Source organism: Colobus angolensis, unplaced genomic scaffold (genome assembly GCF_000951035.1).
Source record: "Colobus angolensis palliatus isolate OR3802 unplaced genomic scaffold, Cang.pa_1.0 Scaffold129, whole genome shotgun sequence".
NCBI classification, from domain to species: Eukaryota; Metazoa; Chordata; class Mammalia; order Primates; family Cercopithecidae; genus Colobus; species Colobus angolensis.
Genome location: NW_012114141.1, coordinates 3292947 through 3319375, shown reverse-complemented (window position 1 = coordinate 3319375; position 26429 = coordinate 3292947). Strand labels below are relative to the sequence as shown.

At 46.5% G+C, this 26429-nt stretch overlaps 2 protein-coding genes across 3 annotated transcripts in view; one reads left to right on the top strand and one right to left on the bottom strand.

The window, feature by feature from the left end:
• The window catches only part of RFTN1 (raftlin, lipid raft linker 1), a 203248-nt gene extending 182714 nt beyond the window's left edge, over positions 1-20534 (top strand). Inside the window, exons 8-10 of the mRNA XM_011933708.1 lie at positions 9508-9611; positions 12961-13042; positions 19146-20534. Coding sequence (XP_011789098.1) covers positions 9508-9611; positions 12961-13042; positions 19146-19541 — 582 coding nt within the window. The 3' untranslated portion in view covers positions 19542-20534. The remainder of the gene's footprint in view (positions 1-9507; positions 9612-12960; positions 13043-19145) is intronic.
• OXNAD1 (oxidoreductase NAD-binding domain containing 1) overlaps positions 1-26429 on the bottom strand; it is a 75724-nt gene that overhangs the window by 726 nt on the left and 48569 nt on the right. The window lies entirely within an intron of this gene.

The following is a 26429-nucleotide window of genomic DNA, read 5'->3' as shown; positions in this document are numbered from 1 at the left end:
TTCCAAGACCAGCCAAGATTCAAGGGGTGACCAGAGGGACTCTCCCTCTTATGGGAGGAGCTGCCGAGTTGTGTTGATAGTGGCCTGGACACAGGGAGGTCATAATAGACACCATTCTTCCAAACAGTATGTTTCACGTAATAACAACAATTATTTTTATTTCGTTGAGCTCCTAAAAGGCTACCGAGTTTGCTGCCTTTCTTACCTGGTAGAGAAAATCAGGCAAAGATGTGAATTCACCAGCACTGGATGGGTAAAGAGTCTCGGAACTGAAGCTTTTTATGCATTACATGTATTTTCCTCCACCCCCTTTTCTGCATCTAAGAACTAAGATTTTTCTTAAAAAAAAAAAAAATTATTCTCTTTGAACGTTATGAAAGCCTAAGTTATCTAAAATGAGAGGACTGCTCTCTTAGACTCTATTATGTTGTCCTAATTACATATCAGCAAAATGTTTTTCTGGGGCATTGTGTGTAAAACAAAGGAGAAAACATCTCTAGCTGGCCAGCGTGCCTGTCCCTCCCTCTCGTGGAGGCCTGGGAGGCTGAGGGTGGGGAAGGCGGCTGTGCTGGCTGCAGAGGGCCTTGCTCTTTCTTCACAGAGCAGCAGGTCGCCCCTTCTCTTCTCCCTCCCTCCACCTCACCTCCATAGGCTCCACTGGATGGGAACCATGTGCTGCTTCTCCCCACCCTAGACTGGGATCTCCTGGGGCAGAAGAGGCTTCCCAAGTGGCCAAGACAGAGTCAAGCTGACTGAATGTGAGATTCATGAATGAACAGTGGTACCAGGCGTAGCCCTGCCCTTTAGCATCCTGAGGGCCATGTGTAGTTTTCTGCAATGCTGCACACCGTGTTCCAGCATCTGCTTTCCACTTGCTAGGTAGAGGTGAAGTGGCCCTTCTTTCCGGCTTGGCATTCCCCTCCGTCCTGCCTCTGGATCTCCACTTTCCACAGCTGTATGAGAGCAGGACCCCTATCCTCCTCGAGTGCCGCTGTGGCCAGCGTGTGCCGAGCAGGGGCCAGGCAGCCCTGAGAATGCGCCAGCATGCTCTGCCTCCTCTGCACTAGCAGCTGCCACCTGTCCTTGCCATTGGCCACTCCCCTCCTGCGGAGTACTGCCTGTGGCCTCCTGAGACCTCACCATCCATCCAGAGACAGTTTCCAGGCTTCTTGTGACTTGCCCTCTTGAGATATTTGATGGCGTGATCAAACCCCCTTCCTATTTTTTTTTTCCTTCAACTTTTAAGTTCCAGCGTGCAAGTGCAGGATATGCAGGCTTGTCTGTGTGCCATGGTGGGTTGCTGCTCAGATCAGGCCATCACCTAGGTATGAAGCCCAGCATCCATGAGCTATTCTTCCTGGTGCTCTCCCTCCTCCTGCACCTCCGACAGGTCCCAGTGTGTGTCGCCGCCACCATGTGTCCATGTGTTTTCACATATGTCTGATGTCTGCATCGTTCAGCTCTCCCACTTACAAGTGAGAACATGTGGTGTTTGATTTTCTGTTCCTGCGTTAGTTTGCTGAGGATAACAGCTTCCAGCTCCATCCATGTCCCCACAAAGGACATGATTCGTTCCTTTTTATGGCTGCATAGTATTATGGACTGGATAAAGAAAATGTGGTACAAACTCCCTTCTTAAGCCTGTTTCCCACGCTGGATTGTCCAAGGGCTGATTCCTTCCCACTCAGCCCGTTTTCATTCACCTTCTGCTCACCCCCTCACAAGGAAATCCAGCCCTCAGCCAGCCTCAACCCTCCAGGAGTTTTCACCTACCCTGAGTCTGGCAACACCTCCAAGTGTTTATCCCCATCCCAGCCCTTTCCTCGCCCTGAGCTATGGATTAGTTTCCTGTTGCTGCTGCAACAAATCACAGATTTAGTGACTTTCAAAACAACACAAGTTTATGGTCTTATATTTGTTGAGTCAGAAGTCTGAAATGAGTATTAAGGGGCTAAAATCAAGGTGCTGACAGGGCCACATTCTTTGTGGAGACTTTTAGGAGAGAATCTGTTACATATCGCTGCCAGCTTCTGGAAGCTGCCCATGTTCCTTGGCTCGTGGCCCCTTCCCTGGCTCACTCCAGCCTCTGCTGCTGCCATCACCTCTCTTCCTCTGACTCTGGCGTTCCTGCCTGTCCTTATAAAGGCCCCTGTGATTACACTGGGCACACCTGGATAATCCTGGCTAAACTCTCCATCTCAATATCCTTAGCTTAATCACATCTGCCACATCCCTTTTACCATGTGAAGGGAACATTTTCACAGGCTCCAGGGATTAGGATGTAGACATTGTTGGGGCCGTTATTCTGTCTACCACAGGCTGTTTCATTTAGCTGCCGCCTGGACATTTCTATAGGTTCCTCAAACTCAGTGTGTCTAGAATAGAATTCATTCCTTCTCACTGTCCCTCCTCATCCTGTATGCCCTGGCTCAACAGCTGAGCAGCCATTGCCCAGTTCTCTGAGCTGTTGTCTGGGTGAAACATAATGTTAAATACAAATCCAGCATTGATGGGCACTTGAGTAGTTTCCAGTGTCCTGCTACTGCAGACAGCTCTCCGGTGAATAACTCTGTGTAGTTCTCATTTTTTAATATGTAGGATAAATTCCCAGAAGTGAGATTGTTGGGTCAAAGGGTAAATGTGTTTGTAATTTTGAAAGATACTGTCAAATTGTTCTCCAGGAGGGCTGAATCAATGAGCCCTTCCACTAGCAATGTACAAGAACGCATGCTTCCCCACAGCCTTGGCAACAAAGCGGGTTGCCTAACTTGTGGGTTTTTTACCAGTTCAATAGGTGAAAAAATAGTATCTCAGGATAGTTTTAATTTGCATTTCTCTCATGAGATTCTGCATTTCTCTCATGCGCTTAATGGATGTTTGAATTTTCTGTGATCTCTCTTCATATCTTTGGCCCTTTTAAATTTTGGACTAGTGGATTTTTTCAGTTTTTACAAGCCCTTTTTTTGTCTGTAATATGAGCTGCAAACATTTTTCCATTTTGTCATTTGTCTTTTATATCATATGAGTTTTTATATAACCAAATTTGTCATTTTTATTTTTTGGTTTCTGGATTCTAAGTTATTTAGAAAGGCCTTCCAGTGTTCCCTTTAAACATTAAAATAATAACATTTTATTAAATGAGGGGGATTGGACACAGGCATCTATTTCTTTTCTGAAAAATCCCCGTGAAATGAAACTAAAAGAATGACATAATTAGATAGATACAGGCAATTCTCATATTCTCGGATTCTGTATTTGCAAATTCATCTGCTTACTAAATTTATTGTAACCCCAAAATCAATACAAATGGCATTTTGTGGCCATTTGCAAACATGTGCACAACAGCAAAAATTTTGAATTGCCTAATGTGCACATTTCTAGCTAAGGTCAAACAAGGTGATATTGTGCCTGGTTTCAATGTTCATACTAAAAGCAAGTGTCCTTTTTGTGGTAAACATAGTGCCACATTTTTCATGTTTTTGTGCTTTTTGTTGGTGATTTAGCTATTAAAAATAGCCCCTATGCATAGTTGAATGAAGTACTGTTGTCTAGTGTTCCTAAGTGCAGGAATGCTATGATGTGCTTTACAAAGCAAATACCAGTGGTAGGTAAAGTTTGTTCAGGCATGAGTTATAGTGCTGTTGGCTGCAAGTTCAATGTTCATGAATCAACACTATCTATTAAACAAGGTTATGTATTGATCAGTTTGCAAAAATGTTGCGACCAGAGGCTTCCAAGACCCTAACCCTATATTTCTCTTATGAGCAATGGTTCAATGTTCACTAATGCACTGTTCACAATGACTTTATAGAATATAGCTACTAAGAATAATGAGGTTCAATTTTAGGTAGGTAGGTAGGTAGGTAGATAAATCGATGCCCACAAGAACAAAAATATTAGAAGAAGATAAAGTAGAAGATGAGTGATTTCAACAAATTTTTAGAAGATAGAAAGTAGATAGAGGAATCTAACTAATTTAGCAAAATGGAGGAAGCTACAACCTGGATGAGAAGGGGGCCACTTGTCTCTTGCAGAACCCAAGAAAAGCTCTGGTTTTCAAAGCAGAAATCACCATGTGATGGGAGGTCGGGAGATGGGAGGTTGGGGGATGTGAACTGCAGAGCTGAAAACCAGGGCATTGGTTTAAAGTCCTAACATGATGTGGTAGGATCCCTAGTTCCCCATCTCTGTCACATGCAACCTAGGAACTGTAGAGATAAAGTAGGTATCAGAAGAAACCACTTAAAGAGATAAAATAAATGCATCCATGAAGCAAAAACAAGATGCTGTTAAGAAGCAATCAAAAGAGAAGAAAGAGGTTTTGGATCTTAAAAATAGGGCAGCAGAAAATTTTAAAAATATAATATTTTGGAAGACAATCTCTCAGAAAGCAAAATGAAAAGAGGAAGAAAATTGTGGGGGAAGGAATAAAATTAAAACATCTATCACACATTTTGATTAATACCAGGTCCAGAAAAAAAGACAGAAAATGGAGGGGAGAAAAGTTGTCAAAAGGGGGGAAAAAACACTTTTCAGAACCGAAGGACAAGAATCTTCAGATTGCAAGGCCATCAGGTGAACAATCCTTTGGGTAAAAAAGACCCACACCAAAGCATGTTGTCATGAAATTCTGGAACTTCTAGGGGAGAAAAAAAAATCCTAAAAACTTTCAAAGCAACACAACAGGTTACAGTTAGAGTATTGGTAATCAGAATAGATTATCTCAATAGCATTGCTGACATCTAGAAGCTACCAGAGGTACTTTCAAAATTTTGACAGATAAATCAATTTCAGCGCAGACTTCTGTACCTAAACTGTTATTTAAGACAAAGGCATTTTTAGAAATGCACAGATTCAGATGACTTCTAGGGCATTGTTGCCTAGAGAGTCACTAGAGGATGTGTTCCTGCAAAATGAGAAGGAGACCAAAGAAAGAGAACATACTAGCCATAGACACTAATTTAGGAAGAACCCAGGTATGGAAAGCAGCCAGACCAGATTGGAGCAAGGGTTCAGAAATGATGTCTCCAGTGGGGAAAAATGGAACTAATGTATTTAGGATCTTGGAATATTTATTGATGGCCATTAAATAGAGGTATTGCAACATGTGGGATGAATTAGTGATGGGTTCATGTACAACCAGGAAGATGAAAACAATTGAGGTAATAATTAACTCCAGGAAAAATAGAGGGTTATATAAAAAAGAAGGCATGGTCATAGTGCATAATTTGACCCAGCATTGAGCAATATTTGCGAAACTGTGATAACACAAACACTGACTTTTGATTTAAATTACAAAATAACCATTTGAAGCACAAAGAAAAAGGAAATAAGAAATGTATATGGGAGCACTAAACCTTTATTTCCCATGGTAGAAAATTAGGATACCTAAAATTGATAAGTAAAATAAGAGTAGTATCAGCACACCCTGCCAGTAATTTGTGGGCATTAGTGTTTTGGTAGCAATTTTACAAAAGAGGCAGAGGTAGTTTTTGTAGAACTCTTCCTTACACACCCTAATTGGTGAAAGGCAAGGGCTCAATCCTGTGGATGTCAGGAACAGAGGCAAACTGTCCCCAGTCACTGTTTTCAGGTATGGAGACCACCCCAGATGTGGTGTCAAGCACCTTTCAGACAAGGGAAATCAAATTCCTGTCTTCATTTACAATCATGTATAAAGAGCAACATATTTTCTTTCAAACTCCTTTTCTCCCAGATTGCTTCCCAGAAGAAACACAGGAGAAAAGAAAAGCAAACTGACATCCAGAATACACACTTTCTCACTGGACCAATGTATGAATTCCTAATTATTTCCCTGCATGGAGGATCTTTAAAATGATCAAAAGACAAATGCATTTCTTAGTAAACTCTACATTCTGTTGTCCTGATTTTTGGAGGGTAAAGAAAGGTTGTGTAGGATGTCTATTTCTTCAGTTGATTTGCAATCACTGGAGAGATTATAGGGAACAAAGGAAAAAAGAGCCATAAATACAAATGAATTCCTTTTATACGAGTTGAAAAACCACAGGATAGTCTCCATTTTTTAACACTCCAGGTGTGATCGGAGATTACGTATCCACCACAGGAGAGTGGAGAGTTAATTAAAATTTTTGCTCCTACTCAGAGAAAGAAATGTCTTTTTGTTTGAGAAGCAGGCTGGCTTTTGAGTGCTGTTGATGCTTTCTTCTCTCCTCACTGGAGTGTCACAAAAAAGCAGATCAAAGAAAGCCCTCCATCCGGATATGTTTCCTACCACCTTTCTTAGCTAATGGACTTAAAAGTGTCTTTCACTGACAGGCTCATCTCGTATTTTAGAAATGCCATCTCTTTACTATATTGATAAATATGCAAAAGGGCTATGATAGATGCTTAACGGAAAATCACATTTAACATTAATTAAGCCAAGACCATCCCAGATAGTTGGAGTGGGAGAGTCTGGCAGAGTGCAACATCTCACCCCTACCATTTGTATTTTACTTGTCAACGCACCATGTGATGGCCAGAAATTAACACGTGAGATTGAACCTTCAGCTCTCTCAAGCAGGGGTACGTTTTGTTGTGTTTTCCCTTTTGCTTTTGGTCTTTATGATTCGGTACCCTCTGGCTGACATCTCCTACCCTGAGGGGAAAAAAATGTTTGGGAGAAATCCCACTGTTTTTTTCGTTAAGAGAGTGACAAAATGAAATAAAACGGAGCAAAATAGAAGCAGCCGGTTTGCAGTCTGTCTAAGCAGGCGGGTTGGGCTGCAGCAGGGGTCGTTCATTGTCTCGCAGCTCTGGGTGCCCACAGAGAAAACCCGGCCCGGGATGCAGCCACCAATAAAAGGACTCCATTCTGCCACTCAGGGCTTTGTGAGGCGCCAAAGCTTGTCCTGGTTGCCATGGCTACTGTCTGATTGTGGTGGGTTTGTCACAGTGCTTGATAAAGTGGGAAGGTTATTCTTGATAGGCCCAAGTAATCATAACCTCGCAAAGCTTGAGAGTGTGGATTTAAAATTGTTTTTCCTCCTCTCTTTAAACTGGGAATATGGGGATGGGGGCAGGGATTCTCAGGATAAAGCAACCTCAGGGCTCCTTCAGCAGGTGGTGAGCGTGGCACCCAGCAGGAGGAATACAGGCTGTGCTCATCTGGAAGGGAGGCATGCGTGTGCCTGGAGGCCAGGCAGAAAGGATGGTTACAACTGCTGGGCCGTCTCTGGCCTGATAGGGGCTTCAGGGAAGGGACCAGAATGGCATTCTCTCCTAGCCCCTCCTGTAAACAGATTATTCTTATACCTCTCTCTCCTTTCCTCCCTTCCCTCCTCCTTTCCCCCTTCCTTTACTAAGTTTCCTTTTTCCCTTTCCCCTTCTCCACTTCTGCCCTGTCTCAGTCCACTTGTGCTACTATAACAGGATACCTGATATCAGGCAATTTATATAAAGGACAGACAGTTCTTGGCTCCTGGTCCTGGAGGCTGGGAAGTCCAAGGTCGAGGGCCTGGCATCTTGTGAGGGCCTTCTTGCTGCGTCATCCCATGGCAGAGGGGCAGAGAATGGGGGAGAGAGCAGGAGACTGAACTTGTAGCCTCAAGCCCTTTGCCTGAGTTGGCATTAACCCATTCACAAGAGTGGAGCCCTTCTGACCTAAACACTCCCATGAGGCCTCACCATTCAATGTCGTTGCATTGGGGATTAAGTTTTCAACACGTGGAAACTTTTTGGTGGACACATTCAAACCTTAGCACTTTCCTTCTTTTCTCCCCTTGCTCCGTCCATTCCCTTGCAGTGCAGCAGAATTTCTAACAGAGCTGATCCTTTAAAAAAAATTTTTTTTTTCTCACATGGAGAATGATGGGAACAGTTAGATTTGTGACAACAGCTGATACATTCTGGCCACAGAATTACAGACTTTTCTTTTGTCAGGAGGGACCTACGTGATTATCTAGGCGGTTGTTCTCAGACTTAGCTGTATCAGGACTACTGGGAAGGGCTTTTTAAAACACAGATTCCGGGGCCCTACTCCCAGAGTTCCTGATTCATCAGGTCTGGGATGGGGCCCTGTGAATCTGGGCTTCTAACAAGTTCCCAGGTGATACTGATGCTGCCGGCTCGGGGCCCATGCTTTGGGAACCACTGTCCTAGGCCAGTACCCATTTTATACAGCTGAGGAAACTGAGGCTGCTGAGGGATAAGTTAGTCGCCAAGGGTTCAGGTGACTTGATAGCCACTCTGGAACTGGTGTCCAGTTATAGAAGCTTTAAAAGCCATTTGAAGAGGCAGGGTAGGTAGGTTGTTCCTCCTCTCCCTTCCATCCCACTCACCCAGGGTATCCAGATGAGCTGGTTTTGTTCCCAAAGGGCCGCCAGCAGGATAGCCACTCACCACACATGGCCACCTTCTGGGTGGAGCACTCCAGACCATAGTCATGTGCGCTGCCTCTGAGTTAAGCCGACCACAGACCTTGGCACTCTAGGCCTGGCTTTGCCTTCTAATTTTTGCCCCAGGAAGCCTGCTTTGACTGGCTGGGATCTCTCCCACCTCTGCTGGCATTCACAGTCTCATGGCCCTGCCAGAGAGCCCTTAGGTTTTCAGTTCCTGGCATGTTTGTGCTGTTGCCTCTGCTAGCCTGTGAACTCCAGGGGCCAGGGCCGTGCCTTTGCACCCATCATGGCTCTAGAGTACCTGGTAAATGAACTTTGTGGGCATATAGGGTGGAAGGAATCTAGATACATAATTGAGATTTTCGGAAGCCAAACTATGAGGGATGGGGAGTCCAGTTACACACAGGGCGGGGGTGGGGGCTACACTTTCAGTGTTAGTGAGGAGCCCAGAGTAAGAAATGAGGCCTGTTGCAGTGAGAATGCCTACAGAGGTGGAAGCCAGTGCAGGGGCCTCACGTCAGGGCTCTCTCCCTGTGCCAGCAGGGGGCTGAGTTTTTTCATTGAAAGACAAATGTTAGTTCCCCCAGATCCTAATTTGAAATAAAACATGGCAGCATTCATTTATCCCTGCAAGGCGGGGCACATAACACAGGCAAAGCGGCTGCTGCGTGTGCACACACGTGTGGGTGTGCATGTGCGTGTTGCTACTGTGGCTGGACACAAACGACTTGATCATTTGTCAAATGTAAGCTAACTCCTCACAACACACTCTGAACTCATCCAGAGCAGCACGTGTAGTTACATGCCCTGGATACCGCTCAGGGGCGCAACCATTAGGCTTCGTCAGTGACACTCACAGGAGGCTATTTGACCAGACGAGAATCAAACAAAATTAATGGATTAATCTTTTGGCTGTAATTCCTTGCTGACATCACAGACTGAAATGGGGCCCAGATAGAAATCCCATGTTGGCAGTTTGACTCCAAACTTTTAAAGTCTTCAGCAAGCATTGGAGCAGGAGCCTCTGAGCGGGTGGGCACCGTCACTTCTTTTCTGCGTTGCTGGATCGGCAGATGGAATAGTCCCCTCGTCGCTTGGGAGTTGGCTTGTGGCAGCAGCAGCCCTAATGCTGGCCTTGTTCCCCCAGGGTGTCGAAGTGCAGACAGACTACGTGCCCCTGCTGAACTCGCTGGCGGCCTATGGCTGGCAGCTCACCTGTGTGCTACCAACTCCCGTCGTCAAGACTACCAGGTAACAATAACAGTAATCATTAGGATTCTATTGAACACTTCCTCTGTGCTAGTCACTGTTCCTAATGAGCACCTCATGTCTATAAATTATTTAATCCTGTGCAAGAGGCTGGTAGTTATGTAAACTCTCCCACTGGGAAGCAGCAGAGCCAGAATTTCACATTCTTAACCACCGTCACCCAGAAAATTCCCCTGCACCCCTCTTCCCACACAGGGGGCTCTGTGAGTCATTACTGCCCAGCATGTCAAAGATGAGCTGCTCAGACTGAGGGCGTTCAGAGCCTCCAGTGCAAAAGAAATTCAGCACCTACTATGTGCCTTGTGCTAGGCTAGGTAGGCACTTTATATATAAATATCTCAGTCCTCAAAAAAGAAAAGAAAAATCCTGTGAGGTAGAATTGTATTATTATTAAACCCATTTTGCAGCTGAGAAGAGTGTGGCCAGGGAGGTTGAGGGACTTGCCCAAGATCACGGCACTGGTCACCAGCTCCACAAAGGGACTGTACAGGCCTGCCTTTCAGGCCTTGCTGCGGCATTCCTATAATTTCAGGTTCATGCTCATTTGTCCACTCTCAGATCTGCTTACGTTCCCTTGAGCCCAGTCACAGCAACCATAAAAGGCCCTCCATCTATATGTCGGGCTTACTATCCAAATTAGTCCTGCCCTGTGGGGCTGTAAGCATGAATATGATTCCCATTTTGCAGATGAGGAAACTGAGGCTAGGGGACGCTTGGTCACATACTTAAGGCTACCCGCCAGTAAGTGGCAGAAACTGGGCCTAGAACCTCAGTCTGCAGAGTCAGGCACTTTTCCTGGAGCAGGCCGCCTCTCTGCTGACCAGTAGGGATGCCCCCCCACTGTGGCTCCCAGAGCTCCACATTCTCCAAGCCCTACTGCACATTCACCACTGCAGAGTGAATTGCCATGATGGACAGCATGGGCAAGGCTGGTGACCAGGGTGACTGAGAGTGCAGAATCCTGGTGATAATTGATGTCTTTCCTAGTCCCTCCTCTGGCTCACCAGGATCCTCAGATTCCACATTAGGTCACAGTGGGTCAGTGCACCAGGGGGAGCCAGTCTGTGGCCACTTTTAAGCCCCTTGGCCACTGGAAGCCACCGTGTTCTTTCTCAGCCAAGACTTCACCAGGCATAGGGCAATGCAGTGGCGTAGAAAGAACCCTGGATTTGGGGCCTGAAGACTTGAATCCAAGTCCTCAGTCTGCCACTTACCGTGTCATGTTGGTCAAGTGACGGTAGCTTCTCTGAATTAGTTTCCTGGTCAGTTTCCAGAGGACAAGACTCATAATGAGAATGTATTTGAATGTGAAGGCCCAGCTGGTTCTGAGCCATCTAAGCCCAGGGACTACAGACAGGTCTGTCTGTCTCAGACCTTCACATCTGCTAAATAATCCTTCCTAATCCTCCTACTCCCTGTTCCTTAAACGACCACTTATGGTGGAATGGAGAGTGCGTGGAACTGGGAAGATCTCTGTCTGAATCCTCACTGTGTGATCTCCAGCCTGCTCGAGCTGAGCTCTTGTTTCCTTCTATAAAAGTGGTAGTCGGATTCCGTGGAGCATTGAGGTGAAGCTTAAATGAGCCATTATGTGTGAAATCACCCAGCCCAGCCGCTACACAAAATAGGTGCAGAGCAAATATTAGTTCTCTCCCTCCTTTTTCTGACAGACTTTGTAGCTGAATGCAGTAACATGTAAAGACACTTACTTACAAAACAGAGATTTAAGAATTGCAAATTAAAACCACAATGATATATAGCCTCACACTGATTGGGATGGCTACTATCAAAAAGACAAAAGATAAGTGTTGGCAAGGTAGAGAAAAGAGAACCCTTGCACGCTGTTGGTGGGACTGTAAATTCATATAGCCATTATGGAAAATAGTACAGAGGTTTCTCAGAAAACTAAAGATAGACTTAGCACATGATCCAGTAATCCCACTTCTAGGTATATATCCAAAGGAATTGAAATCAGTATGCAGAAGAGGTATCTGCATTTTCATGATCCTTGCAGCAATATTCACAACAGCTAAGAAATGGAAGCAGCTTAGGTGTCCTTCATCAGATGGATGGATAAAAAAAAAATGTGATATGTATACACACACACACACACACACACACACAGTGGAATACTATTCGGCCTTAAAAGGGGGGGTCGGGGACATTCTGTTATTTGTGACAAGGATGAGCCTGGAAGACATTATGCTAAGTGAAACAAGCCAGGCACAGAATGACATACCTTATACTCTCTCTCTCATATGTGGAATCTAAAAAGGTTGAACTCATAGAAGTAGAGAGTAGAATGGTGTTTACCAGAGGCTAGGGAGTGGGGCGGATGGGCAAAGGAGAGATAGTGATCAAAGGGTACAAAGTTTCAGTTAGGAGGAATAAGCCTTGGTCATCTATTGCACAGAATGGTGACTATTATAAACAATAATGCCTTGTATATTTTACAATTCCTAAAAGAGTAGCTTTTAAATGTTTTCACCACAAAAAATGCTAAGTATGTGAGGTGATAGATTTGTTAAGTAGCGTGATTTAATCAGTCCACATTGTAAACATATATCAAAACATCACACTCTACCCCATAAATATACAATTATTATTTGTAAATTAAAAATAAAATACAAAATCATCAGAAGGGTGGAAGCAGGGGAAAAAAAACACGGTGATCTTCTTTACAATATTTCTATCATCTTTAAAGGCAGCTCCGGGGTCCTGCCTTCCTGGGAAGAGAGTATTCACTGTATTGTAAGATACGAGCTGCCCCTCCCTCACCTGTTTTGTTCATGTGAGCCAGAGTTGGTTAACAGGCACTGCCTTCCAGGGCCTGCCTGGTGCTGTGCAGTCTTTGCTGTGCCTGCAGGAGTCATGCATGGCTGAGACCCTGGGTGCAGCCATGACCTCTGCCCACAGTCCTGTAGCAGCTGGAGGGCTGAGCTCATCACCCAGGTCCTTATCTACCTGCCCATCATTACCAGAGACAGATGTGGAAGAGGCTCCCGCCCCTTTGAAGATCCACTGAAGCAGCCAGTGTGTCCTCATTTGGCCAAGATGCTGTTACTTCCCATTAAGAGAACGGGCATGTCCAGCTAGGAAGCTCACTTTGTAGGGATACCCAAAAAGCTTCTGTTGGGCATCTGAGGTAGCCCCTTGGAAGCAAGGCTGGATGCCTGGGCATAGGAGAGTAGAGCAGGCACCTCTTGATGTCTAACCTGTCATAATCCCGTGGGTGGTCTGCTTTGATGAAATTAGGGATGGCAACATCTGCGTCAGGTTTTGGGTTCCTCTAAGGCATAAAGTGGCTCATTCTCAGCTCTGTGTGTTACAGTGAGGGGAGTGTATCCACCAAGCAAATTGTCTTTCTTCAGAGACCGTGTCTACCTCAGAAAATCAAGAAGAAGGAATCGAAGGTAAGAGACTCTGATGGCCTTCCTAGGTTTTCCTCAGCAGGGCTTCATCTTCAGTGGATTTTCTGCAGCATTTGAGGGGGTAGCCTGTTCTAGCTTACAAGGGCTCGCAGAGCCCAAGGAACACCTGAGCCCCTGGCAACCTGAATCACATCGCAGGCTGCTAACACGGGACAGCCAAGGGGGCTGGAGTGCCTTGTCTGCCACTGTCCTGCTGGGCAGGCCAGAAGGATGGAGGAGAGAGGCTCTTCTGGAGGCTCCAGCCTCTGCCAGATATTCCCACTAGGATGAAAAGAAGGGCACAAAGTCAGTTGCAGCCTGACCACAGCGTGGGGATGGCTTGAGTTCATGGCCAGCTTCTTTATGTCTTCATCTCATTACCAGCTAGTTGGAGCTCTGGCCTGCCATGTTAGATTCCTTAGGACATTAAAAGTGTGGTGACCTGGGCAGAGAGACCCTGCCAGAATCTCTTCATGACAGGCCTAGACCCAAAGGCCTCCGTGGGACAGCTGGTGATGCTAGCCGTGGCCGGTGGCAGCAAGTCCTCAGGCCAGGCTGTCCTCAGAGATGCCCAGGGCCCCCCTCTCTGGACTCTGAACTACCCTAGAAACACAGTCGCAGAGACTGGCCTTCTCAGAGAGTCTTCTCTGTGATTCCTGAAGGTGAGCACAAGGGTTGTACGAGGTGCAAGTGTCGGCAACTCTTGTGCCAGATGATTCTGATGCTTCCCACCCCGCCCTGAGCGGTCTGTGCTGCTTTTCCTGAGGATGTTTTCACCTTGCTGGGGAAGAAGCCAGTGAGTCGAGTGGACCCACCAAAGCCTCAGTCAGGCATCACCTGGATTCAGCTCACTGTACCTTTGATGGCTGAGGCCACACTCTTGGCAGGGCCTGCCTGACCTGCTCGGCTCCTCACTCTTGGCATCACCCCTGCGTTCCTCACGCTTGGTTCCTCGTGTTCTTTGGACACAGAGCCCTGGGAAGGAGCATCAAGCAAATGAACAGATTGGAGCAGCCCCTCACCAGCCAACAACTCCAGGGGGAGCCCACTTGTGGAAGGAGTGCCAAGGCAATGGTGACTTGAAGCCAGATGGGCTGGAGTGTGGAGGAAGGTCTTTATCCAGGCTCTGAAGGTGTAATGTGACAGGTGATGGCACAGTGGACCAGAAGGCAACTGCCAGCCCACCATCAACCACCAGGAGCAGGCAGCCACCAGCTGGAAGATGGATCAGCTGCAGAGCGCTGTCAGTTTCCGCTCAGTCACAGGCTCACAGGGACTGCATGCATTCAGCAAGTGCGACATTCAACACGCAGCACACGAGGGCCCCTGTCAGATGCTGACAGACACCCGCTGCAGCCTTACAAAGGGGAGATGGTGCCACCTTTGCCTAACAGCTTCCTGATGGTGGGGCACACAGATTCCAAAGGAGAGACACGTGGTTGGATGGTGGTGTGAAGGTCATGGCATCGCATGCAGGGGGACAAATCAGTGGAAACTTGAGTAGGCAGGGAGATTTTAGAGGTAGATTTATAAAAGCTGTTGTAATAAGGTAGAACTGACTTTCCTCAGGGAAAATTCAGAGAGGATGGGACTCACTGTTTTTGCAGTCAGTAAAAACTTCTCATCCCAAGCAGCTGTACTCATCTGGGTAGACTGCTTTCTCTTTCTTTGTACCTAATGATTTCCTGCCTCATTCCAAGACTGTAGGTGACTGGTGTGGAGCACTTGTTCTACACGAGACCCTCTTGGTCACCTCACAGATAAGAGTCCTCCAGAGAGGGGGCTTCACAGCCAGACTCCTTGGAAGAATCTTCTGCACTGGGTGTCCCCTCCTCACTCCTCAGCTGACATGGGTCAGCATCCTGCTCCCACAGGCCTGTGTCCCCTGGTGACCGAGTCACTCCATCTAGTCCTCATCATGCGTGAGCTCTTGCAGCCCTGATGCTGGGACCACCCCCAATCCCTGAAGCAGCTTTCTCTTGGTTCTTTCCCACCTCATTTTCCTGGTTTCCCACTAAGTTCCTCAGGGTTCAGACCCAGCCCCATTTCTCCCTTCACTCTTGCCTCTTCCTTAGAAAATCTTTTACCACCTCTGTGCCAGTGACCATTCCACCTGCATTTTCAGCCCTCACTGTGCCCCAAGACTCCAGCTCCATCCATGCTGTGGCTCGAGCAAACCTATGACTCTCCCCCTCCCCATACCTGGCCCACCTGGCCCACCGCCACCCTATCTAGAGGAATGGCATCACCCCTTAGGGGCTGTCCCTGCTGACCCTCCCCTCTCCTTCCCCTATATTCAATCTATCCTTAAGACCCATCTGTGTTAGGTCCCAGAGGCTCTGGAATCCCTCCACTTTTCTCTACCATCACTCGCCTCAGCTATTGCAGTCTCCTAATAACAGATGTCCCCTTCAAATAGGTTCTCTATTCAGAGCCCAAGTGATCTGTTAAAAAGGCAACTTGAATCCTGTCATCCCACTGCTCAAAGGAGTTCATGTTTTGTATGACTCTGAAGACAAAGATGGAAATCAGTACTGTTGCCTTCAAGGCCCCAAGGGATCTGGCCCCTCTTACCTCCTCTGCCAGCCTCCCATTCTCTGTGGCCTCCAGCTCTTCTGTGTCCCCTCTACCAAGGACACTCTCCTCCTTTCTAGCTCTACTCGAGCATCCTTTTCTCAGGATAGTGCTGTCTCCTTTTATACCAAACCAGACTCCTTTGTACTACACTGGAAAAGAACCATGTTCTTCTCCTTCAGAGCTCTCCTCTGGGCTTTTAGTTATTTGTGATCATTATTTTATCCTTTCCAGACAGAGTCAGACATAATCTCCACAAGAGCAAAGACCTTTTTCCTGTTAAGACCTTTTAATTGGTGCTCAACAGATACTTGTTGAATCAGTGAATGAGTAATCAACTTCTGAGCGAGGACATACGTAGTATGTCCAGCATTACAACTTAAGAAATTGCAAGACTGGCACAACAAGGATGTGGCATATTTAGTCCTCTTTCAATCAGCAACATGGACAGAATTTTCTAATCAAGACTTTTCAGCACTGGAAAGAAACCTCTGTGTACGTGTGATTTTCAAGGCAAATATTAAACTCCTTCAAAGGGAGTAGGTGATTTCTACGATTCAGGGGAAGACTTCCTTCCAGCTCAACTACTTGAAGTGGGCACATAATGGGCAGTTTTTAAAATATGCAAATTAAATCCATGGGCTCCTGCTGACATGGAACTCTGGACACACACTGCTGTAAAGTGAAGGGTTTCTTTTTTTCTTTTAGACAGTTATTTCTGAATTGGGCAGCTAATTGGATTTGGTGACACACCCAACTGCCACAGATGCTCTGGCTTGGGAAGGCCAACTCGGTGCAGCCTGTTTTATCTGCGGCTTGCTGGTTAAGCTCAGAGACTCCCCCGGTCCTGCTCAAAACATGGAGTCCATTCCCCAGGCTGGACTGCCTGCCTTTAAGTGGTGTGGATGTTAGACCTCACCTCAGAGGCTCAACTGAAATCTGGCACACTCCAGGCCTCCTCTTGCTTTCTGAGACGTCTCCTTTTTGAATTGCTGGGATCTGAAACAGTTTTTGCTGTTTGTTTTCTACTGTTTGTGTTCTCGTTTTGTATTGTATCAGGAGATCAACAAGATGTGATCTTCTACAGGAAACTGGATATGGCCAGGCATCCAGAGGAAACTATGGAAGCTCTGTTGTTTATTTAGCAAGAGCAGCCCCTGAGACAGTATCTGGGCTCCTATTACATGGAAGGTCGAGCACGTGGTGGAACTGTCCTCAGTAGTACACTGCACAACAGCAGAGGGCGCTACTCACATGAAATACAATATGAATGGGGCCCTGGAGGTGTGCATCGCAGCCCTGGAGGCAGAGACAACCATTTTAGAGATCAGTAACTTGAAACTCTGATTCATAACCTGCCTAAGGACTGAGAGCTAACAGGTGCCAGCACTAGGATTTGAACCTATACAAGAATGCTTTGACATTTTGGCACTTAAGGCCTCTTAGCCAAAACAATCACCACTTTTTTGGCACCAGTAAAACTTCCTCTGACTTCCCTGAGAGCCGACTGCCTCTCGGAGTACTGTATTACACAGGTAGGCTTCACTGGTCTTTTTCTAAAGACATGTAAAATGATATAAAATGTGAAGAGGCTCTGTTTTGGAACATCCATTAAAAAAAAAAAAAAGAGAGACTCTTACATTTGAGCTGGAATAGCAACAGCAGCTGCCTAGCACAGGGCAGCAGTTATGAACCATAACACGGTGCCTGGAAACTATGGAGGTTTGGTGGAGGTAGCCACGGTCATGCTGAGGGCTAAAATCAGTGGCCTCCTCTGGTGGGTTTGGAGCCTTGAGATGCCTGCCTGGCAGGCTTGGATGAAGGAGGAGGTGGGTCTGAGACACCGCTTACCCTACAGAGCGATTCCATTATTGGGATCCTCCCAGTTTGGGTGGAAGAAGCTCCACCCATCTCCTAGGGGAAGTCTGCAGCTATAGTATGAGACATTTCAAAAGAGGTCAAAGGAGAAACCCATCCAACATTGTAAGGGAACTCATTTGGGGATTTTGGGGGGTATGGGGTGTGTGAAAGGACCAGATAAATGTTAAATCCTAACCTCAACATGTATTTCACTCATGTTTCTCTATTTTAATGGAACATTCCATTACCATTCTTATCTAAAAGGTGCTAAATCCAAGAATCCTAAAATGTATTAAATCTCAGAATTCTGTGTTTAGGCAAATGTTTTATCTGAGGAAATAGATCTCTACTGTGGAAAACTACAAAAATGGCAGGTTTTTAAACATTTACATAGCACATTTTTGGTTTTTCCTAGCAAAGCGCTCAGAATGATTTACAACATGGTAAAGCCTTAAGAAATCATTTCCCACTGATGGTGCAACTGCATTCCTGGGCTCCCTTCTCGAGCCCAGCAAGAAATCATAGGAACAGAGAGTTCTCTTTTTCTTTCAATTATATAAGATCTAAGATTTAAGTGCCTATTTGGTGAAACCAACACGATGCAGCTGAAGCACACGGCAGTGGCCACGGTGGGAAGTGAAAACTAAAACCTTGTGTGCACTCTGGGCCACTGAGATGAGAAATTCAGATTGAGAAACTTGGCCAGTCAGTGGCTGAGCTGGGGCTTTCTCTCGGGTGGTCTTGCTCCAGAGATTTGGTGAGACCCTGGTTGTTGCCCAGCTCTATTACTGGCTGCGTGACCTTGGGACTCTGAGCCTCTGACTTCCCGGCCACACCAGGAAATGCTTGGTTGCAGGCTGGGCCCCCTGGGAAGCGGCCTCTGAGATTTGGGGTAAAGAAGTTTTTAGAGGGAGTTACTTTAGGAACACTTGTCGGTACAGGAGCGGGCAGAGGGAGAATTTGGGCTGTGATGCAGTCACAATCCCCCACGTTGGCTTGGAGCTGGGATGGCGTTTGCATTGTCCCAAATTGGGATCAGGAAATGAGTTGTTGTATCCCACCTGGGGCAGTCACTGGTTGTAGGTTGCCCTGGTGTGACCTTCTGTGAGGTGGTGGTCAGCGAAGGGCTATCGGGCTAGCTGGGGAGTGGGCCCGCCAGTCCTGTATGGGGATCTGAGCTGTACAGCACAGTGTCCGCCCCATGTTCTGGGCCCTGCCTTACTCAGGTGACCTAGCGAGAGAATGCCAGCCCCATGGCTGGTAATCCTCAGCCTGCTCAGAATGGAAATGAGTGGCTGCAGCTCTGGTTCTCACTGGGGGCAGGCCTCACATCTCCTGTCCATCCTGGCCCTCCAAATGATAGGACTTCAGGAGCCCTTTCCTCTGTGGGCCTTTGGTATAGAGCCAGTCAAAAGAAATACTCCTCTGCCCCCACAGAACCTGAAATCTACCTCTAAAGTACACATCCTGGAAGGCATGGTGGAGGCTCTGGGGGTGGGTGTGATGTGATTGGGTGCGATTCAAGTTTGGTGCCTGTACTGCTTGGCTGGAGGATGCTGGGAATTTTATGTCTCACTCAGACATGGTGTGGGTATGAATGCAAACAAGGCTTCGGGTGAAGCTCTGGGTTCCCAGAGGCTTGTTATTTATCCCCATTTGCTCTGATTTCTAGTTTCAGTGGCGATTCTCCAGAGAAGAAATGCACAACAAGCAGATGAGGAAATCGAAAGGTAAACTCAGCGCCAGAGACAAACGACAAGCAGAAGAAAATGAGAAGAATTTAGAAGACCAGTCTTCCAAAGCTGGAGACATGGGAAACTGTGTTTCAGGACAGCAGCAGGAGGGTGGAGTCTCCGAGGAGATGAAGGGCCCTGTCCAAGAGAACAAGGGAGAACAGCTGTCCCCTGGTGGCCAGCTGTGTGGGGTGGGTGTGGAGGGCGAGGCTATGCAGAATGGTCCTGCCAGCCACAGCAGGGCCCCAGTGGGGATTTGCACTGGGCACTCCAATCCTGGAGAGGATGCCAGGAACGGGGATGCTGAGGAAATCAGAGAGCTTGGTACGGTTTAAGAAAACTGAGTCTCGGGCAATTTGTGTTAAAACTAGGTGAGTTGCCAAACCCAAGGCATCTTACCAACAGCTGGTTTGGGGGCTGGTTTCCCTGGTGTTGTGTGTTAGCTACCCTTTGGCTTGGCTTGACCTCTCCTTGGGAGCTCACCTGAGCCCTCCCAGGGCCAAGTTCCTGACAGTGTTGGTTTTTGCACATCCACTGGAAAGGTGTCATTAATGACCCAGTGTTAGAATGCAAGAGGTCGGGTTATTTCTTCTAGCCCTCATGACTGGAGGCCCAGTCCTGGCTCCACCACTCCTCCAGCCAGAGGGTCTGGACCATCCAGTGCCTGTCCCACCACAGGGCCTCCAGGGAGCATTCGGGTCAAATCCACGGACACCCTGGGCCACAAACCAAGGCTGCTGTTCATCCCACACCTTGTGGGGCAATGTCCATCCTCTGCAGCGACTTGGTGACTTAACTCCTCCAGGAGCCCTGTCAGCTGCCCTCCTCCACCTAAACCCCTTAGATTCTTCTGCTTTGGCAAATAAAACGACATCGGGAAGGGGAGGTACTCTGCCTCCCAGCTTTTCTCTAAATAGTCCTATAGATACTGGTAATCTGGAAATGAAGAAGTAATTCTGTGTCTGCACCTACTCTTGCAGAACGTTCAAGGAAGTATGCTGTGTTAGTATTAATGCCAAAAAGTTGTTTTTAAAGGTTTTGTACTCAGCACATCATAGGCACACACATTACTTCTGTCATTTCAGGGCGTCGGGACTGGCTGGCACCCTTGTTATGTGCTATTTTAATCAGTGTAACATTGGTCAAGTTGTTACCCATGTATGCTGTGACTATTATGTGTTTATATCGTCCAGAAAGTATTAAGGCTTTACGTAGATGCAACTGGCGAACCCTGGAGAGAGAATGCCGATTGTCTTGACCAAAACCACAGCCTGTCTCTTGTTTAGTTACTTACGGCAATAAATCATCTATGAGTTAGTGCACCATGAGGAGTGAGTGTTTATCGCGTCACTATGAAAAATCCTGGCCTAATGTCCAAAGGACTTCAGCCCACACCCCACATTCACTCTTTGTAAGTTTCTAACTCCTGACAGCATGATGACATGGCGGGGGAAGACAAAGTTCCCATGGAAAGCTGCAGAGCCAGCTAGGCTTGCTGTGCTTTCTCGTCATTTGTGGAAAGAGATGGCAAGTGGAACTCAGATGCCACCAGGTAAGTAAGGGGTACAGCCACCTCCCATTTCTGGGATGGTGGCAACAAATACCTTTTTAAAATAAGCAAAAAACCTCACATCAATGTATAACATTATTTCCAAGCTTTTAAGTAAATTATTTAATGCAGCAAGACTTCTCCCTTTGCAAGTTTATTAAAATAAAACACATCTGTAGGCCGGGTGTGATGGCTCATGCCTGTAATCCCAGCACTTTGGGAGGCCAAGGCGGGCAGATCACCTGAGGTCAGGAGTTCCAGACCAGCCTGGCCAACGTGGTGAAACCCTGTCTCTACTAAAAATACAAAAATTAGCTGGGTGTGGTGGCACATGCCTGAAATCCCAGCTACTCGGGAGGCTGAGGCAGGAGAATTGCTTGAACCTGGGAGGCAGAGGTTGCAGTGAGCCAAGGTTGCACCACTGCACTCGTCTGGGTGCAGAGCAAGACTCCATCTCAGGGAAAAAAAAAAAAAACAAACCACACATTTGTAATATATTTTCATAGAGCACAATTTAAAACCTTTGTACAGCCACATCATAGTTTTTTCTTGACAAACTCCCCCACCCAACCCTCAGAGCTTAAAAAGGTTGAAGGCCCTGTTCAAAGAGAAGACAACTATGTTTTAATGACATTTTCCACAACTAAGTCATTAATATCTATACAGCATTTTGATTTAATAAAAACATTATCTCTTGGCACGTATCTTAAAGCATCATGATTTTAAAAATATATGCTAGTCAGCAACAAGCCAAGACAAAAACACCACTCTCAACTTTGAAAAGCACATGGTTCCAGGCTGGAGGGCCTTACATTGCTCAGCTTTGGGTACATTTTTCAATTAATTAATTGACATTTATGTTGGCTGTACTTGCTATGGGGAAACAAAGGTGACGATAACTAATTTGAATTCCTCAGGAGAGTTTGGCTCTAGTGTCAGGCTAACAATTCCTAAAGTTCTTGTTTTTTCTCCTTGCTTCTCTACACCCTGCTGATTCTGGCAAAAATCAGTCTACAGTGGAGGGCGTTAAGTTAGCAGCAGCTTGAAATCACTGAGGAAGCTCTACGAAATCCTGATGCCTGGGGTCCGCCCGCAGAGCTTGTGAATGAATGGTCAGTCTGGGGAGTGGCCGTGGGCATCAGGATTTTTAGAAGCTCCCGGAGGATTCTAAGGTGCAGCCAAGGTTGAGTACCACTGGCCACAGGGTCTCTGTAAGCTGAAACACAACTTGTTCCTTGTGAAATAAAATGCTTTCTACAAGTGGTAAATAATCAAGGCCCTAAAATCCATTCTCAACATCCTGCATGTACATTTCAAGTGGAGGCATTCCTGAAGGAAATGTTAGTCTCCTGTGATTGCCAATAGGGTAAAAGGCCATCATTTGCACTGACCAGGTCCCAGGGACAGTAAAAGCCACAAAGACATATAGTGTTTGGCATAAGGAAGCTTGTGCACTTGGCAGTTAAGTCTGTGAGGCTGCAGCTGTCACAGTGGGTTTGCAAGGGAGTCCTGCAAACCCACTGTAATCAGGTGGTTATCAGGTGATTGAAATGAGGCATTCCTGCAATGCTATGGCTGAATCCAGATTCTTTCACTGGGAAGCTGTTTTCAACCATTTCACCTGCAGAGGCTCAGGAGTGCGTAGTGGGTGAAGTTTAGCACCACTGACAGGGCAACGATGGGAGGAAGAATTCTTATCAAATCTGCTTAAAGCAAGGCAGGTGCATTGCTCTCAAGTGCATACAGCCACAAGGTCAAAATACTGACATACGGAAAGCCTGAGGAAACCTGTGTTAATGAAGTAGTAACACTGTTTTGGGCTTGGTGGAGTGGAAAAGCCCAGCTGGGCTTTGGAATCAGACAGAGCTGGTGAGGATGCTAACTAGACCCAGTCTACATGTGTTACCTCCTCGGTTTCTTCACAGCTCTGAGCATCAATCTCCTCAAGTGTGAAATGGGGTGAAATGGCGCCCACCTCTTTGGATTTCTGTGAGGATTAGTAAGATGTGAATAAAGTGCTTGGTCCTAGGTAAGCACTCTGTGGGCAGCAGTTAATCACAATGCTGATAGGTAATCAATGTGTCAAATACTGTTAGTGCTCACCCCATATCCACGGAAGTATATCCTCTACTCCCCAGCTCCTCTTGCGGTTTGGGGCCACGAGACTGGTTCTGGCAATGAGACAGGAGCAGGTCTGACAAAAGCTTCAGGGACTCCCAGTCCTTTATCTCCAACGCCCTCGGCACAGTTCAAGATGGACCATGACGCTGGGTGTGGTGGCTCACGCCTATAGTCCCAGCACTCTGGGAGGCCGAGACAGAAAGATTGCTTGAGTTCAGGAGTTCAAGACCAGCCTGTGCAACATAGCATAAACTTGCCTCTCCAAAAAAATAAAAAATCAATCAGCTGGATGTGGTGGCACACGTACCAGCTACTTGGGAGGCTAAAGTGAGATAACTGCTTGAGCCCAAGAGGTTCGAGGCTGCAGTGAGCTGTGGTCACACCACTGCACTCCAGCCTGGACAAGAGAACAAGACCCTGTCTCAAAAAAAAACTGGATCTTGACATGGCCATTAAATAAACCTTTGCTAAGGTGAGCCACTGAGATTTTGACATTTATTGGCTACTGAAGCATAGTATATCCCATCTTAAGAGAAATACTGTAATAATATTTGTAAAGTCTTAAATTATTTATCAGTGGTTTATAAGTAACAAAAAGGTAAACATTCGTCAAATACCTGTCTGAATTTTTCAGATCTCCAGGTTGACCATGCTTCACTAGAGTTGCTGATGCTTGATGGGAGCAGCTTCCAAAAACATTAGCAGGAGGCATTCTAATTTTTTCTTATGAAGCACGTTTTATCAGTACTCTAAACATACTCATCATGGCCCTCTCTAAACCACAAAATCTTTCAGGAATAGCTCTCAGGTGTAGACAGTGCTTACTAGTAGGAATATGTTGACCCAAAACTCACGACTCATGCAACCCACTGTAGCTGAGCTCCTAGCTGGCACAGGGGCACTGTGCTGCAGGGAGCACACAGTCTGGGCTCTGTCCTGCTAGGGTTCACAGCAGCCTAAGACTGAAGATCCAGTCCTGAAAGGACTGGCAAGATGGGGGAAGGGTGAGGATGACTGGTGTGTGTGGCCAGAAGCTCGGCATTGACTCCCAGTTGTTGCCACAGATCTTGTTTCCAAGAGCCCTGCCGGAAGTGCTGGAGGCCAACTGCGTGAGTACTGCAGGGTGGGCCCTGGTGATTAGTGCTCTGCCTGCACTATGACCCGCCAAAGCCACTGATGCAGCTTCCCAGGAGAGGTTGGGTTTCCTGTACCTGGCTCCTAGAGTTTTGAACAGGGAAGTGTGTGGACATGAGATCTAAGGGCAAGACCCAACGAGCCTTTGGCTGGGTTTCTGAGGTAGCTGCTGCCAGAGAAGGAAGCAAAGTGATGTTCACCACAGGTTCCTGTTGATAAACAATCGTTTCAGTGGCCAGACTAAGAAAACGAACCCTGTCTGCAGACAACTGGCTCTCTGAACCTGGCTGGTGCTTGCTTCCCCAGCCCTTGCAAAACAGCAGCATGTCCCTGCAGCAGAGGAAGCCAGGCTACGGGAGAGACCTGTGCATTTATGTGGGCATGAGGGGATCACATGATTTGTTACACAGATACACATTTTAAAACTCCTACACAGCTGTGCTAGGTGCTGAGAAGACGGCAATGCAGAAGGGCCTCGTGAACCATGGTAAGGATTCTGGTCCTTGTTATAAGGGTTAATAGGAGGCCACTGATCAGTTTTAAGCAGGGAAATGACATCAAATTTGCATTTTTTAAAAACATCTTTCTGGCTGCTGAATGAGGAAAATGCAGGGGTCCCAAAGATGATGCAGAGGCCAGCGCTTTAGTCCAGGTGGGGGGGCTGCTGGCTTGCATCTTAGCAAAGAAGGGGACAGATTTCAGAGTTACTCAGAAGCAAAACTGACTGGATTTTGCAAATGATTGGGGAATGAGGGAGGTATTGAAGCTACCAACCATGTCCTTATCAAAGGCATTTCCTCAAAGTAATAAATACTCCAGTGATATTGCCTGGAACTTTTCCAGAACCTCTTGCATGGATTAGTTTTCAGAGTTTGACACATTCAACATCAGACAAAGTCACTAAAAGTGAAGTCTTTATACCTTTCTTAAGACCCAAAGAGACCAGGCACGGGGGCTCACGCCTGTAATCCCAGCACTTTGGGAGGCCAAGGTAGGAGGATCACAAGGTCAAGAGTTCAAGACCAGCCTGGCCAACATGGTGAAACCCCATCTCTACTAAGAATACAAAAATTAGGTGTGGTGGCATGTGCCTGTAATCCTAGCCACTTGGGACGCTGAGGCAGGAGAATCACTTGAACCTGGGAGATGGAAGTTGCAGTGAGCTGAGATCATGAAACTGCACTCCAGCCTGGGTGACAGAACAAGATCCCATCTCGAAAAAATACATAATAATAATTTTTAAAGAGACCCAAAGAACTACGTCTTTTTGGGAGTGAGAGAGGAAGGGAGTTGTGTGGCAACGGAAAGCAGCAGCTGTTGGGGAGGTGCCACGGTATGCATGTGGGAGTACAAAGGGAACCATCTGTTTTGGGTCTGATGAGCAGAGTAGGAATTCTGCCCCCAAATTTTTTTTTTTTTTTTGAGACGGAGTCTCGCTCTCTGGCTGGAGTGCAATGGCATGATCTCAGCTCACTGCAACCTCCACCTCCCAGGTTCAAGCGATTCTCCTGCCTCAGCCTCCCACGTAGCTGGGATTACAGGCATGCGCCACCACACCCGGCTAATTTTTGTATTATTAGTAAAGACAAGGTTTCTTTATGTTGGTCAGGCTGGTCTCAAACTTCCAACCTCAGGTGATCTGCCCACCGCAGCCTCCCAAAGTGCTGAGATTACAGGCATGAGCCCGCGTACCCAGCCCCAAATGATTCCTAATGGTAATGCTGGCAATTCCAGCAAAGCCCTGAGCCAGGAATTGGTGGAGAACCACCCTGGTTGTCAACTGCAAGGACTGGGTCTTGAAAGAGTAAAGATACTCATTCATCCAGAGACAGTTTTAAAACATGATCCCATGTTGCTGACTGGCAGTAAAACTTACACTTGTGTATTTAAATGTGTTGCTCACTAGTCATTAAGTTCAATTTGGATTTGGATTTTTCTGTGGCCTCTAAATAATATAAAGGCTTAAAGATAGTAAGAAATACATTTCACTTATTAGGGTGAGCATTAAAATGCTTCCTATAATGGACCTCTGATTTCATGAACCTTCAGTCCTGGGTACCTCCTATCTTGTTGATTGTTCAATGAAAAAAAACAAGAGACTCACAAGAACAACTAGCAAACTTACCAGTTTCTCGATCCACAAAATGCCTAATAACTGTCTAAAACACTTCCTTTTTATGAACCCGGGGAACTATCAATCCAGTCCCTGTCTCAGTCAAGTACACTTTAAGCCCCAATGGGCAAATAGCAGTTTTATTTCTTACTAATGGTAATTCCACTATTTCTCTTGAGCCCTGACTCCAGAATTTAATCAGCAGTATAGTCCAAAAGTCCTCTGTATCAAACCAAACTTTTCCCTTGCTTCAGTACAAGACAATGTCTTCTTATTCTGTCAACCCCAGAGATACAAACAATAGTC